General features: G+C 52.3%; 1 protein-coding gene across 1 annotated transcript in view; it reads left to right on the top strand.

Annotated features, from left to right (window-relative positions):
* Positions 1-13,021, top strand: part of LOC116447713 (hydrocephalus-inducing protein homolog) — a gene marked incomplete at its 3' end in the record, with an annotated part of 75,887 nt that overhangs the window by 50,724 nt on the left and 12,142 nt on the right. The window contains exons 41-47 of the mRNA XM_032117173.1: positions 682-1,981; positions 2,477-2,635; positions 10,354-10,559; positions 10,734-10,916; positions 11,158-11,277; positions 12,553-12,712; positions 12,817-12,989. Of these exons, the coding sequence (XP_031973064.1) occupies positions 682-1,981; positions 2,477-2,635; positions 10,354-10,559; positions 10,734-10,916; positions 11,158-11,277; positions 12,553-12,712; positions 12,817-12,989 (2,301 nt within the window). The remainder of the gene's footprint in view (positions 1-681; positions 1,982-2,476; positions 2,636-10,353; positions 10,560-10,733; positions 10,917-11,157; positions 11,278-12,552; positions 12,713-12,816; positions 12,990-13,021) is intronic.

The raw sequence follows: 13,021 nt of genomic DNA, 5'->3' as shown, positions 1-13,021 counted from the left end.
GGGAGGCTGCTTAAAGCAAGTCTGTGTATCAGGACTTTGTTCAGCCCAGGCTGAAGTTGGTTTTGTGGGGAGGAGACAGACGAGGCTGCTCCAAATGGTTTCCATGACTGATAGCACAAGTTTGCCTTGGTCACAGCTGGGTTCCAGCAGGAAATCTGGCTGTCAAGAGCCTGTCTTGCAGGAGAGGAGTTCCTGCAGCCTTTGCTTCCTGACTGATAGGATTATTCTCACTAAGGAACAGGCTATGCCCAGGGAGAAGGGGGCGGAATGAGTCGAGTAAGAATTGGAGGAGGGATAGGCAGATGTTAGCAATTTGTGATCTGGTTTAAACTGGGAAATGAAGAAACAAAGGGCTCCTTCAGGCATCAGTGCAGAGAGATGGTGGATCAGCCTTTGGCAGTGGTCTGGAGGTGTCTGGGTGTGCCTTAAGAGGGAGGTTGCACAGTTGAGACCTTATGATGCCAAGGTTTAGGTTTGGCTGGTCCTGGAGGTCCTCTCCCACCTTTCCCCTCACTTGGGATGTTCCCAACCTCTGTGGGTTGTGGAAAATCCACAGAAATGGTCTCGCGGTTCTGCCTGGCCTCAGGGTCAAGGAATGAAGTGCAGGGCCAGCCAGGATTACAGTGAGCCCATGTTTCTGGTGGTGACTCTCAGGGATGCTTTCTGTTTTGTTTGCTGAAGGGAGCTGAAGCAGCTGGCTCAAAAGCTTGAGGAGTCAAAAGACTTTGAGGATGAAGAGGAGCTGGAGGAGGAAAAGGAAGATGTCTCCTTGGTGAAGCAGCCTGCTAAACCACAGAAGGGGAAAACCAAAGACCCAGAGAAGAAGATAACCAAAGACCCAGAGAAGAAGATAACCAAAGACCCAGAGAAGAAGATAACGAAAGACCCAGAGAAGAAGATAACGAAAGACCCAGAGAAGAAGATAACCAAAGACCCAGAGAAGAAGATAACCAAAGACCCAGAGAAGAAGATAACCAAAGACCCAGAGAAGATAACCAAAGACCCAGAGAAGAAGATAACCAAAGACCCAGAGAAGAAGATAACCAAAGACCCAGAGAAGAAGGAAACCAAAATCCCAGAGAGGGAGGAAACCAAAATCCCAGAGAGGGAGGAAACCAAAACTCCGGAGATGAAGATAACCAACATCCCAGAGAGGAAGGAAATCAAAACTCCAGAGATGAAGATAACCAACATCCCAGAGAGGAAGGAAATCAAAACTCCGGAGATGAAGATAACCAGCATCCCAGAGAGGAAGGAAATCAAAACTCCGGAGATGAAGATAACCAACATCCCAGAGAGGAAGGAAATCAAAACTCCGGAGATGAAGATAACCAGCATCCCGGAGAGGAAGGAAATCAAAACTCCAGAGATGAAGATAACCAGCATCCCGGAGAGGAAGGAAATCAAAACTCCAGAGATGAAGATAACCAGCATCCCAGAGAAGTGGAAATACACAGCCCCAAGGATGTGGGAAATCATAATCCCAGACAAGGAGGACACCAAAGCCCCAGAGAAGGGGGAAACGGAAGCCCCAGAGAAGGGGGAAATGGAAGCCCCAGAGAAGGGGGAAACCAAAATCGCAGATGCCGCAGCTGAGATGGAGAAGAACTTGATCCTGAGGTTTCAGATCTATGAGTCATCGCAGCACAACATCACACAGGTTTACTCCTACTGGAACAGGGTTGAGGGTACCCTGCAGTTACCTGAGATCCAAAAAGAAAACAAGTCCCAGCCTTCAGCTGAACAAAAAGATCAGAAGAAGACCAATAAACCTCAAGAGAAGGTGGTGAAGAAGTCTGCACAAAAACGTGGAGGCCACAGGAGTCTTCAGTCATCTCAGCTGGAGAGCCAAAGCGAAGTTGCAGAAGGGGCAGTCAGAGACGAGCATGTCGGGGTGCCGTGCTTGGACATCCAGGTCACAAATATGGAGGACATACGTAAGGAGATCCTGCAGAGTGGGAGGCTGCCAACGGAAGACCAGGTAAAAAACCCTGCGAGGCTGAGATCCTGAGCTCTCCGTGGTCCTGGGCCTTGGAGCATTGGCTTCCCCCAGGTGATAATGGCACAGAGCCTTGTCCAGGCCCCTGATGATGATCCACAATGGCTCTGTAGCATCCATGTGGATGGCGAGGTTATCACTATCCCTCAGATGGGTGGAAAGTGGGAGTGGTCTGTGTACAAGCATCCCATCTGTTCAGAGTTTCCCAGCCTGGAAATCATTAAAAACAGTCCCAGGGCAGGGCAGCTCATGGTCATTGTTTTTGTCAGCTGAGTCACGCAGGGGACAGGTTTGTCTCTCGGTCCCACTTGTAGCTCCTGCCTCTGCTCTGGAGCCTGCTCACCCCACTGGGCATGACAAAGCACTTGTACTTGGTAGAAATCAAAAACCCCATTGCCAAAAGCTCAGTGCCTGTAGAGAAGGAGTGTGAGGGTGAAGGTAACAGAAGTAGAAACAGGGTTTTCTCTTCTGTTTTAGCTGCTGAAACATCTGGGACTGCATCCCGACGGGCCTCCCCTTCCCCCTACTGCTGTTCTTTCCATTGTTGACTACCCAGAGGAGCGGTCAGGCTCTGCAGAGCGTGTGAAGCCCTTCACCATTGTTGCACCAGAAGGTGCTGCCGTGGAAGACAATCTGGTGGGTGCTCCTGTGGTGTCGGCGCTGAAGGTGCCAGGGCAGGGACCGGGCTAGATGGGGGCATGGGGGGCAGGTTGGATGGAAAAGGATCACTGTGGAGAGGCAGTGAGGATGTGATGGGGCCTCATGTCTGCAGGTATCCTTTCTGTCAGGGATGGGACAAAAGAGACAGCTCTGCTGGAGACAGAGCAGCTCTGTAAGACAGAGGGAAAAAATCACTTAAAACCGTCAACTGCCTTTGAGAAGAGGGTCCTGAGTGAGAAGGGGTGTCCTAGGCAAAACAAACACTGATAAGGAAGACCAAGTCCATGGGCAGGTGGACTTATTTATTTATTCTCTCTTCTGTTGGTTAACAAACCCTGTCTCGGTTTTGAAAGACAGATGTCTGCTAAGGAAGGCAGAGGCCCCCCTTGAAGTGGCAGATATAACCCCTTTTCCCTCCAAGTTATTATATTTTGAAATCAAGGGCCTTTAGGCGAAGATGTGGGAAATAGGAATAACAGTTCTTTACTATATATATATATGTATATAACCAGTCAAACAAAACAACAACAACTATGGCAGTAACAGCAATCACAAACCCAGTGCCAGCCTTCTCGGCTGTCAGGCTATTTCCCCTCGGGTGCAGTTCCGCTCGCAGCCGGCAGGGGCGCTGGCGGCTCCCGGTGAGCAGGGCAGGTGCGATGGTTCCCCCGCGGCTGCAGGGGGCGCTCCGGAGCGAGCTCGGGAAACCCGCGGCTCTGGTGCCCCGGGATCCCGGGAAGGGATGGGACAAAGGCTTCACAAACCCCTGGGCAGTTGATCCCGGGCTCTCAGGAACAGCAGGCTGGAACGGCAGGGACGAACGCAAATCCCGGGTGGCAGACGAGATGTATCCAGATGGGAAAAACCCACGGAGGCCCAGGCAGGCAGGGCGAGCAGGGCTACAGCGTAGCGAAAGCTCGAAGCAGCAGCGGAGCAGGGCAGCCACAGCTCGGTCTCCAGCAGGGCAGGGAAAGCGGCTTTTGGGGTCCCGGCGTTGTTTCCAGCAGGAAGAAAGAACGGCCAAAAAGAAAGAAGCAGCAGCTCCTTTCTCTGCAGCTTCTCTCTCCGGACGCTCAGAGCGAACTGACCCCACACCCAGGTGTAGACAAAGGAGTAGCCAGGTCCGCCCCACTCCCCTTTTGTCTTTCTTAAGTACAGCTATTTGTCCCCTAGCAACATGCATATGGGAGAAAATTCCTTTAACAGAGAAAAAAACAGACTAAACTAAAACCCCAACATTACCCACCCCGAATTTTTTCCCATACTAACATGTTACATGAAACTTAACTTTTTTAACCATATAAATCTATGCATTACCCAAATTATATACAAATATACATGCTGATACTGATACAAGTACAGAGCCATGGGTAGTTCACCCTAAAACAAGGTCCCCTTGAGGTAAGCATCGGGTCTCTCCATCCTTTTGCATCACCCACCAGGTGCAACCTGGTCCCTGAGCAAAAACAACCCCACGGATGGGTTTGTCTTTGCTCAAGGCAGACTTTACCCAAACAGTTTTTCCAAGCATACCTCTCATGTGCACCACTGGAACCTTATCCCCGTCTGTTGTTTGTAGGGGTTCAGATTGGGCAGGGCCTGCTCGGCTGGTGGAACCTCGAGTGTTAACTAACCAGGTGGCTCTTGCTAAATGCATCTCCCAGTTTTTGAAAGTCCCCCCACCCAGTGCCTTCAAGGTGGTTTTAAGCAATCCATTACACCGCTCAACCTTCCCAGCTGCTGGTGCATGGTAAGGGATGTGGTACACCCACTCTATGCCATGTTCTCTAGCCCAGGTGTTTATAAGGCTGTTCTTGAAATGAGTCCCATTGTCAGACTCGATTCTCTCAGGGGTGCCATGCCTCCAAAGGACTTGCTTTTCCAGGCCCAGGATGGTGTTCCGGGCAGTAGCGTGAGGCACAGGGTAGGTCTCCAGCCACCCAGTGGTGGCTTCTACCATTGTGAGCACATAGCGCTTGCCTTGGCGGGTTTGAGGCAGTGTGATGTAATCAATCTGCCAGGCCTCCCCATACTTGTATTTGGACCATCGCCCGCCATACCACAGAGGCTTCACCCGCTTGGCCTGCTTGATCGCAGCGCATGTCTCACAATCATGGATAACCTGGGAGATACTGTCCATGGTTAGATCCACCCCTCGGTCTCGTGCCCACTTATAGGTGGCATCTCTGCCCTGATGACCTGAGGCATCATGGGCCCATCGAGCTAGGAACAGTTCTCCTTTATGTTGCCAATCCAAGTCTATCTGGGACACCTCTATTTTCGCAGCCTGATCTACCTGTTTGTTGTTACGATGTTCTTCATTAGCCCGGCTCTTGGGGATGTGAGCATCTACATGACGGACCTTCACGGATAGCTTCTCTACCCGAGTGGCAATGTCTTTCCACTCTTCAGCAGCCCAGATTGGTTTTCCTCTGCGCTGCCAGTTTGCCTTATTCCACCTTTCCAGCCAACCCCACAGAGCATTGGCTACCATCCATGAATCAGTGTAGAGGTAGAGCTTTGGCCACTTCTCTCTTTCAGCTATGTCCAGAGCTAATTGGACAGCTTTGAGCTCAGCAAATTGGCTCGATCCACCTTCTCCTTCAGTAGCCTGTGCAACTTGTCGTGTGGGGCTCCATACAGCGGCTTTCCATTTCCGGCTAGCGCCTACAATTCGGCAGGAACCATCAGTGAAGAGGGCGTATTGTCTTTCACTCTCTGGTAGCTCGTTATATGGTGGGGCTTCTTCGGCACGTGTCACCTGCTCCTCTTCTTCTTCAGAAGATAACCCAAAAGTCTCACCTTCCGGCCAGTTCGTAATTATTTCCAAGATCCCAGGGCGACTTGGGTTTCCAATTCGGGCGCGCTGCGTGATGAGGGCAATCCATTTGCTCCAAGTAGCGTCGGTGGCGTGATGCGTGGAGGGAATCTTTCCTTTGAACATCCACCCCAGCACCGGTAGTCGGGGTGCCAGGAGGAGTTGTGCCTCTGTGCCGATTACTTCTGAGGCAGCCTGGACTCCTTCATAAGCTGCCAGGATTTCCTTCTCTGTGGGAGTGTAGTTGGCTTCAGATCCTCTGTAGCTTCGGCTCCAGAATCCCAGTGGTCGGCCCCGAGTCTCACCAGGCACCTTCTGCCAGAGGCTCCAGGACAGACCCTTGTTCCCGGCTGCAGAGTAGAGCACGTTCTTCACCTCTGGTCCTGTCCTGACTGGGCCAAGGGCTACGGCGTGAGCAATTTCCTGTTTGATCTGGGCGAAGGCCTGCTGCTGTTCAGGGCCCCAGTGGAAATCATTCTTCTTGCGGGTAACCAGGTAGAGAGGACTCACGATCTGGCTGTACTCGGGAATGTGCATCCTCCAGAAACCTATAGCACCTAGGAAAGCTTGTGTTTCCTTCTTGTTGGTCGGCGGAGACATTGCTGTGATCTTATTGATGACCTCAATGGGAATCTGACGTCGTCCATCTTGCCACTTTACTCCCAGGAACTGGATCTCTCGGGCAGGTCCCTTGACCTTGCTCTTCTTGATGGCAAAACCAGCTTGCAGGAGAATTTGAATTATTCTCTCTCCTTTCTCAAACACTTCGGTTGCGGTGTTCCCCCACACAATGATGTCATCAATGTACTGCAGATGTTCTGGAGCCTCACCCTTTTCTAGTGCAGTCTGGATCAGTCCATGACAGATGGTGGGACTGTGCTTCCACCCCTGGGGCAGTCGATTCCAGGTGTACTGCACGCCCCTCCAGGTGAAGGCAAACTGAGGCCTGCACTCTGCTGCCAGAGGAATGGAGAAGAATGCATTGGCAATGTCAATAGTGGCGTACCACTTTGCTGCTTTGGACTCCAGCTCGTACTGGAGCTCCAACATGTCTGGCACGGCAGCGCTCAACGGTGGAGTCACTTCATTCAGGGCACGATAGTCCACAGTCAATCTCCATTCCCCGTCAGACTTGCGCACAGGCCAGATGGGGCTGTTGAAGGGTGAGTGGGTCTTGCTGACCACCCCTTGACTCTCCAGCTCGCGGATCATCTTGTGGATGGGGATCACAGCATCTCGATTTGTCCGATACTGCCGGCGGTGCACTGTCGAGGTGGCAATTGGCACTCGTTGCTCTTCCACTTTCAGGAGCCCAACTGCAGAAGGATTCTCAGATAGTCCAGGCAAGGTGTTCAATTGCCTAATGCCCTCTGCCTCCACAGCAGCAATCCCAAATGCCCATCTGAGTCCTTTTGGATCTTTGTAGTAGCCATTCCGGAGGAAGTCTATGCCCAGAATACACGGGGCCTCTGGGCCGGTCACAATCGGATGCTTTTGCCACTCCTTCCCAGTCAGGCTCACCTCAGCTTCCAAAAGGGTCAACTGCTGTGATCCCCCGGTCACCCCAGCAATGGATACAGGTTCTGCCCCCACATGTCCCGATGGCATTAAAGTACACTGTGCTCCAGTATCAACCAATGCATCATATTTTTGTGGCTCTGATGTGCCAGGCCATCGGATCCACACCGTCCAGAAAACTCGGTTCTCCCGTGCCTCTTCCTGGCTAGAGGCAGGGCCCCTCTAGCCCTGGTTATCATTCTTTCCCTGGGTGTACATGCTCGAGGTACCTTCAAGGGGATCCGACATATCATCCTCCCTTCTGTAATGCCTGGCAGCTCGGTCACGGGAGGCTGGGGCTACTTTCACCTTAGCGGAACCCCCTCGGTTAGTGCCTCCCTCCTTGAGTTCACGCACCCGCGCTGCCAGGGCAGAGGTGGGTTTCCCATCCCACCTTCTCATGTCTTCCCCATGCTCACACAGGAAAAACCACAGCTCAGCTCGTGGGGTGTACCCTCTCTCTCTAGCAGGGGGACGACGGGCTCTGACTTGGGGGCCTGTGACTCGCACTGGTGCCACACTGACCCTCCTCATCTCCTCCCTCATCTCCTCCATCTTCTCCTTCATCTCCTCTTTGAGGTCCTGGACCACAGCAGAGACATGAGCTTTTAGCGGGCCATTGATCATGCTGTCATAATGCCTGAGCCTGTTGGCAACAGAGCCCACTGTTTCTCGGGTATTGTCAGCATCAATCGTTGCAATGAAGGTGGTGTATTGTGATGGCCCTAGCCTTGCCAGGTTCCACATCATCTGTCCTGTGCACCTGACCTTATCGGGGTCATTATCATGCTGTCCATCCTTCCCAAAGAGTACCTCTAATATTGCCACCTCTCTTAGCTGTTGGATCCCTTGCTCGAGTGTCTTCCACTGCATTCTATGATGATACTCCTGCATTCTTTCTTTGTGAATGAACCTTTCTCTCACACTCATTAAGAGCCGCTCCCAAAGAGAGAGAGGCCCTGGCTCCCTCACAAATATCTGGTCCACACCTGGGTCCTGGGTCAACGATCCCAGATACCTTGCCTCACCACTATCCAGTTGCACACTTGTGCCCATAAGGTCCCAAACCCGAAGCAGCCAGGTGGTATAAGGCTCACGTCCCCTTCGCACAATGTCGTTTCGCATAGCACGGAGACTGTCGTGCGACAGGGACTCAGTGATGACTTCTGGCTCTGGCTCTCCTGCTGGTTGTGAGGGCCCTGGTTGCCCATCATCATTAACTGGTCGTACTGATTTGGCCTTATACTTCCTCCTTTGCACAGGGGCGACTGCTGCTGGCTGTGGTTGTCCTTGTGGTTCAGCTGAAGCCTGGATGGTTGTAACATCCGTGGGTTCCACTGCTGCACCATCGGACTCACCCTCTTTGGGGCAGGGAGAGGGTTTTTCACTAGCTGAGGAGGTGTATTCCCTTAGCAATTGGCATATCTCCTTGCGCACCTGGCCCATCTCCTGGCATATCTCCTGGCGCACCTGACCCATCTCCTGGCATATCCCCTGGCGCACCTGACCCATCTCTTGGCACATCTCCTGCATCCCTTTTGCCAGTACCCCCACCCAGTTTGGGTAGTCCATTTCTGAGGTGGACTGTTGGGCAGTATCAGTCTGTGGGGCGGGATCTCTAGTGTCTGGGGCTGTGGCAGGCTCTGGCTCTGGGGTAGGATCTCTAGTGTCTGGGGCCGTGTCAGGCTCTGGGGCAGGATCAGGCTCTGGGGTAGGAACTCTACTCTCTGGGGCCATGTCAGGTTCTGGGGCAGGATCAGGCTCTGGGGTAGGATCTCTAGTCTCTGGGGCTGGTGTCCGGGTAGATATCCAAGCCAATCTCAACTTATCCTTGAATGCTAAATAGAGTAGGCCTATCAGCAGCAGATGGTTAGTATTCAGAGGGAATTTAAACCCTTCGAAAATTGATGGGGTGGGCCCAAAGAACTGGTTGAGGGGTTGGGAGAAAACTTCTCCTGGTGTCATTTCCTCACAGAAGGTACCATTGTTAACATAACCCCAAAAACATGTGCTCAGTGTGTGATAGCTGTTTATCCATGTGCCCACATTCCGGAGGAAGTTAAAAACCCATGAATTCCTCACCTTCTCGACCCATAACGCAAGCTGGATAACAGCAATGGTAGCCTTAGTCAGAGGACCCATATTCAAGTAAGGAGCTGCAAAGGGGAAGAATATAGCCACGGCTACATGCCACCCGAACCAGGCTAAACTAGACCACATAGTGCTGCCTAACAAGGTTCCAATATCCAGCACACAAAATAAAGTTATCCAAGAACTGTTATTCCTTTTTCACCTCTATCTCTTAATGCCCTTAGGCCCCACATTGGGCGCCAAGATCTGTCTCGGTTTTGAAAGACAGGTGTCTGCTAAGGAAGGCAGAGGCCCCCCTTGAAGTGGCAGATATAACCCCTTTTCCCTCCAAGTTATTATATTTTGAAATCAAGAGCCTTTAGGCGAAGATGTGGGAAATAGGAATAACAGTTCTTTACTATATATATATATATGTATATAACCAGTCAAACAAAACAACAACAACTATGGCAGTAACAGCAATCACAAACCCAGTGCCAGCCTTCTCGGCTGTCAGGCTATTTCCCCTCGGGTGCAGTTCCGCTCGCAGCCGGCAGGGGCGCTGGCGGCTCCCGGTGAGCAGGGCAGGTGCGATGGTTCCCCCGCGGCTGCAGGGGGCGCTCCGGAGCGAGCTCGGGACACACGCGGCACCGGTGCCCTGGGATCCCGGGAAGGGATGGAACAAAGGCTTCACAAACCGCTGGGCAGTTGATCCCGGGCTCTCAGGAACAGCAGGCTGGAACGGCAGGGACGAACGCAAATCCCGGGTGGCAGACGAGATGTATCCAGATGGGAAAAACCCACGGAGGCCCAGGCAGGCAGGGCGAGCAGGGCTACAGCGTAGCGAAAGCTCGAAGCAGCAGCGGAGCAGGGCAGCCACAGCTCGGTCTCCAGCAGGGCAGGGAAAGCGGCTTTTGGGGTCCCGGCGTTGTTTCCAGCAGGAAGAAAGAACGGCCAAAAAGAAAGAAGCAGCAGCTCCTTTCTCTGCAGCTTCTCTCTCCGGACGCTCAGAGCGAACTGACCCCACACCCAGGTGTAGACAAAGGAGTAGCCAGGTCCGCCCCACTCCCCTTTTGTCTTTCTTAAGTACAGCTATTTGTCCCCTAGCAACATGCATATGGGAGAAAATTCCTTTAACAGAGAAAAAAACAGACTAAACTAAAACCCCAACAACCCCCATTTTACTTCCCAGGATGGGGACGTCTCAGGACACGGCTCACCTCTCCCTCCCTTTTCTCTCTCCCCCTAGACTGAGACCCCAGATGCGAAGGGCAGTTCTGCCAAGGGCCAACCAAAGATGGATAAAGTGGCCAGCAAAGGCAAGTCTCCAGAGGAGAACCAAATCTCCACACAGAGCACAAAAAGTCCCCAGGATCCCTCCACAAGACCCAGAAGTTCATGTGAGGCGAAGAAAAGCATGCTGCCAAGTGCCTCACTCCCCACAGAATTCCTCAGGTGAGCTGCATGGGAGGAGGTGATGGCTCTGCTTCTTGATCCTCTTGCCAAACAAGGTCCATTGTCCCCAGCTCTGCAGCGAACCTGTGCCAGTGCCTCCATGGGATGGCGAGTGCACCCTCCTTGTTTCATTTGCTCCTTATCAATGCCTGAAGCCTCCTCTTTAATTGCCAGGCTGAAGCGGTACCGGTGGATAGTGCCTGCCGAGGCTGAGGTGGAACTGAAGGTCCACTTCTGCCCCACAAAGTCGGGGAAGTTTCAGCAGACACTGAGGTTTGAGCTTGTGGGAATGAAGCACCTGTACGAGCTGCCCTGCAGCGGCACTGGCCTGTACCCCAGCATCAGCCAGAACCCACGGTAAGGCTGGCAGCCCCTGGCAGCCTCCCACACTGCTGCTCCCTGAACTCACAGCCAGGGCTGCCCCTTGGGCTTCTGGCCTAGGCAGATCATGCTGCCTGAGATTGCCCAGTGTCTTTTCCTGTGCTGGGAGCTGGGAAGGCAAACGGTACCTCAGCCACCAGGAAGGGTTATGGCTTTCTGACTACATTTCCTCCTTGGAGCATCTCATAGCTCCTCCTTCCCCACTTTCTCTGCCCAGGCTGGTGTTTCCACAGTGGAGGGAGACCATAGAAGATGATGAAATCGTCTTCAAGGAGTATGTTGAGAGCACAAATCAGTTCCACTTTGGACCGCTGCTGTGTGGGAAATCACGAGAGTGGTATGTGCTCCCTGCTCCCGAGCGAGCATCCTGCTGTGCTGGCTGTAGGGAGTGAGATGCTGCAGTGGGATCTGCAGGGCCTTGTACGTCTCTGGACACACTTGGAGACATGCTGTCCCAGTGGCACAGTCCAGGGCAGTCCCAGGCAGAGTCCTGGGAGACACATGGGTTTGAAGGATGACACACAGGGGAACTTGAGCAGATAAGAGGCAAATGAGCCTTGAAGGAGCTGCTCTGCCTACCTGGTGGGTGCCTTGGTGGCCAGAGCCACAGGCTGCTGCCAGCCCAAAGGTGACTTGGGGGGCAACTTTTGTCCCCCTCCACAGCTCAGCTTCACCCCTTAGGAGATGAACCTTATGGTGCTTTTTGAAGTGCTTTGAGCTCTGCAGGTAGCCTGATGGAGCAATTATTCTGTAGATGGTTTTGTAAACCTTTCATTAATCTGTAGTTAGTAATAAGGTTTTAGGACTGACCTGCCAGTAGGTGTCAGGGGGAACCTACAGCAGGAATTACATTTTCCTGTAATGACATTGCATCCTCACCGCCGGATAAAGTCTGCCTAAACACATTGGCATTGAAGCTATTGGTGTACTTCTACTTTTACTGTCTCTTTTTAAAATATAATATTTAACATGAAGTTCTTGTCTCCGTGGGAGTTCTGCAGGGCTAGGGCTAACCCAAGGAAATGAAATGGAAATAGTTTAAAAACCAATCTTTAGCCAGGTTGATGGATGGTCTGGGATTTCTGTGTGCCTCTTTCACTCCAAAGTCATTTCCACACCTGAGAGAAGGGTCATTTGTTACCTTTTCCCATTCCTCTTGGGAATTGATGCTTTCTATTTCTTTTCCTCAGACTTTGAGCTAACCCATGAAACAGTTTCATGACTTTTCTGAAAGAGATTAGCTAAACTCTTTTTCCAAAAGCCTTTCTTTATACCCTGCAGGGAAGGCACCCCAGGAAAGAAGGGGAAAGAACCCATGTGCCTGGTGTGCTGTTATTTTTCTAGGCACCTTTGAATTTATGTTGTATTAAAAACTCTTGAAGTGGCCTGTGCATCATAAGGCTTCTGGGGTGGAGGCCCCAAGTACAGGGGAAGGCATCAAAGTAAGGCAAGGTTGAGCACACGACCATGCCCCTGACTGGGATCCATCTCCCTCACTTGTTTGTTAGAGTGGATCTTCCAGCACCACCTCCCGCTGCTTGCACATGGTGCTTTCCTCGATGTGTGGCAAGGCCACAGTCTCCTCTGCAGCTTTTTCCCCTTTTGTGGACAGGTACAAGGCCCAGAACTTTCCTGGCAACTGGGAGAATATAACCATCCTCAACATCTCCCCCATGGAAGCAGAGGTCCACTTCTCCTTTGAGAATGATAAGGAAGGAGAGACGTTCCTTTTGGACCCTCCCAGCATGACCCTGCAACCAAAGGAGAAGCAGGTAGGAGAAGGGCAGGTAGAGCAGGCACCACACAAGTGCCCAGGAGCCGCTCCTCTGCTCACACCCAGTGTTCTTTCCATTTCTTGCCGTGTGGCCGGGTCCAGGAGCTGACCATTTGGGCGTACCCCACTTCTGCTGGCTTCCTGGAAGACAAACTCATCTGCTGCATTGAGAAGAACCCCAACCCAGTGGTCTTCAGCCTGTGCTGCCATGGGGTGCTCGTGAAGCTGGAGGTCATCCCCCAGGAGCTGTCTTTTGACAAGTTGCTTCTGCACAGGTCAGTCCTCCCACAAGCACTCCAGACTTGTG

The sequence above is a fragment of the Corvus moneduloides genome, chromosome 8 (genome assembly GCF_009650955.1).
Source record: "Corvus moneduloides isolate bCorMon1 chromosome 8, bCorMon1.pri, whole genome shotgun sequence".
NCBI lineage: Eukaryota > Metazoa > Chordata > Aves > Passeriformes > Corvidae > Corvus > Corvus moneduloides.
The sequence above is the reverse complement of the archived record's forward strand: the minus strand, read 5'-3'. Positions and strand labels throughout refer to the sequence as shown.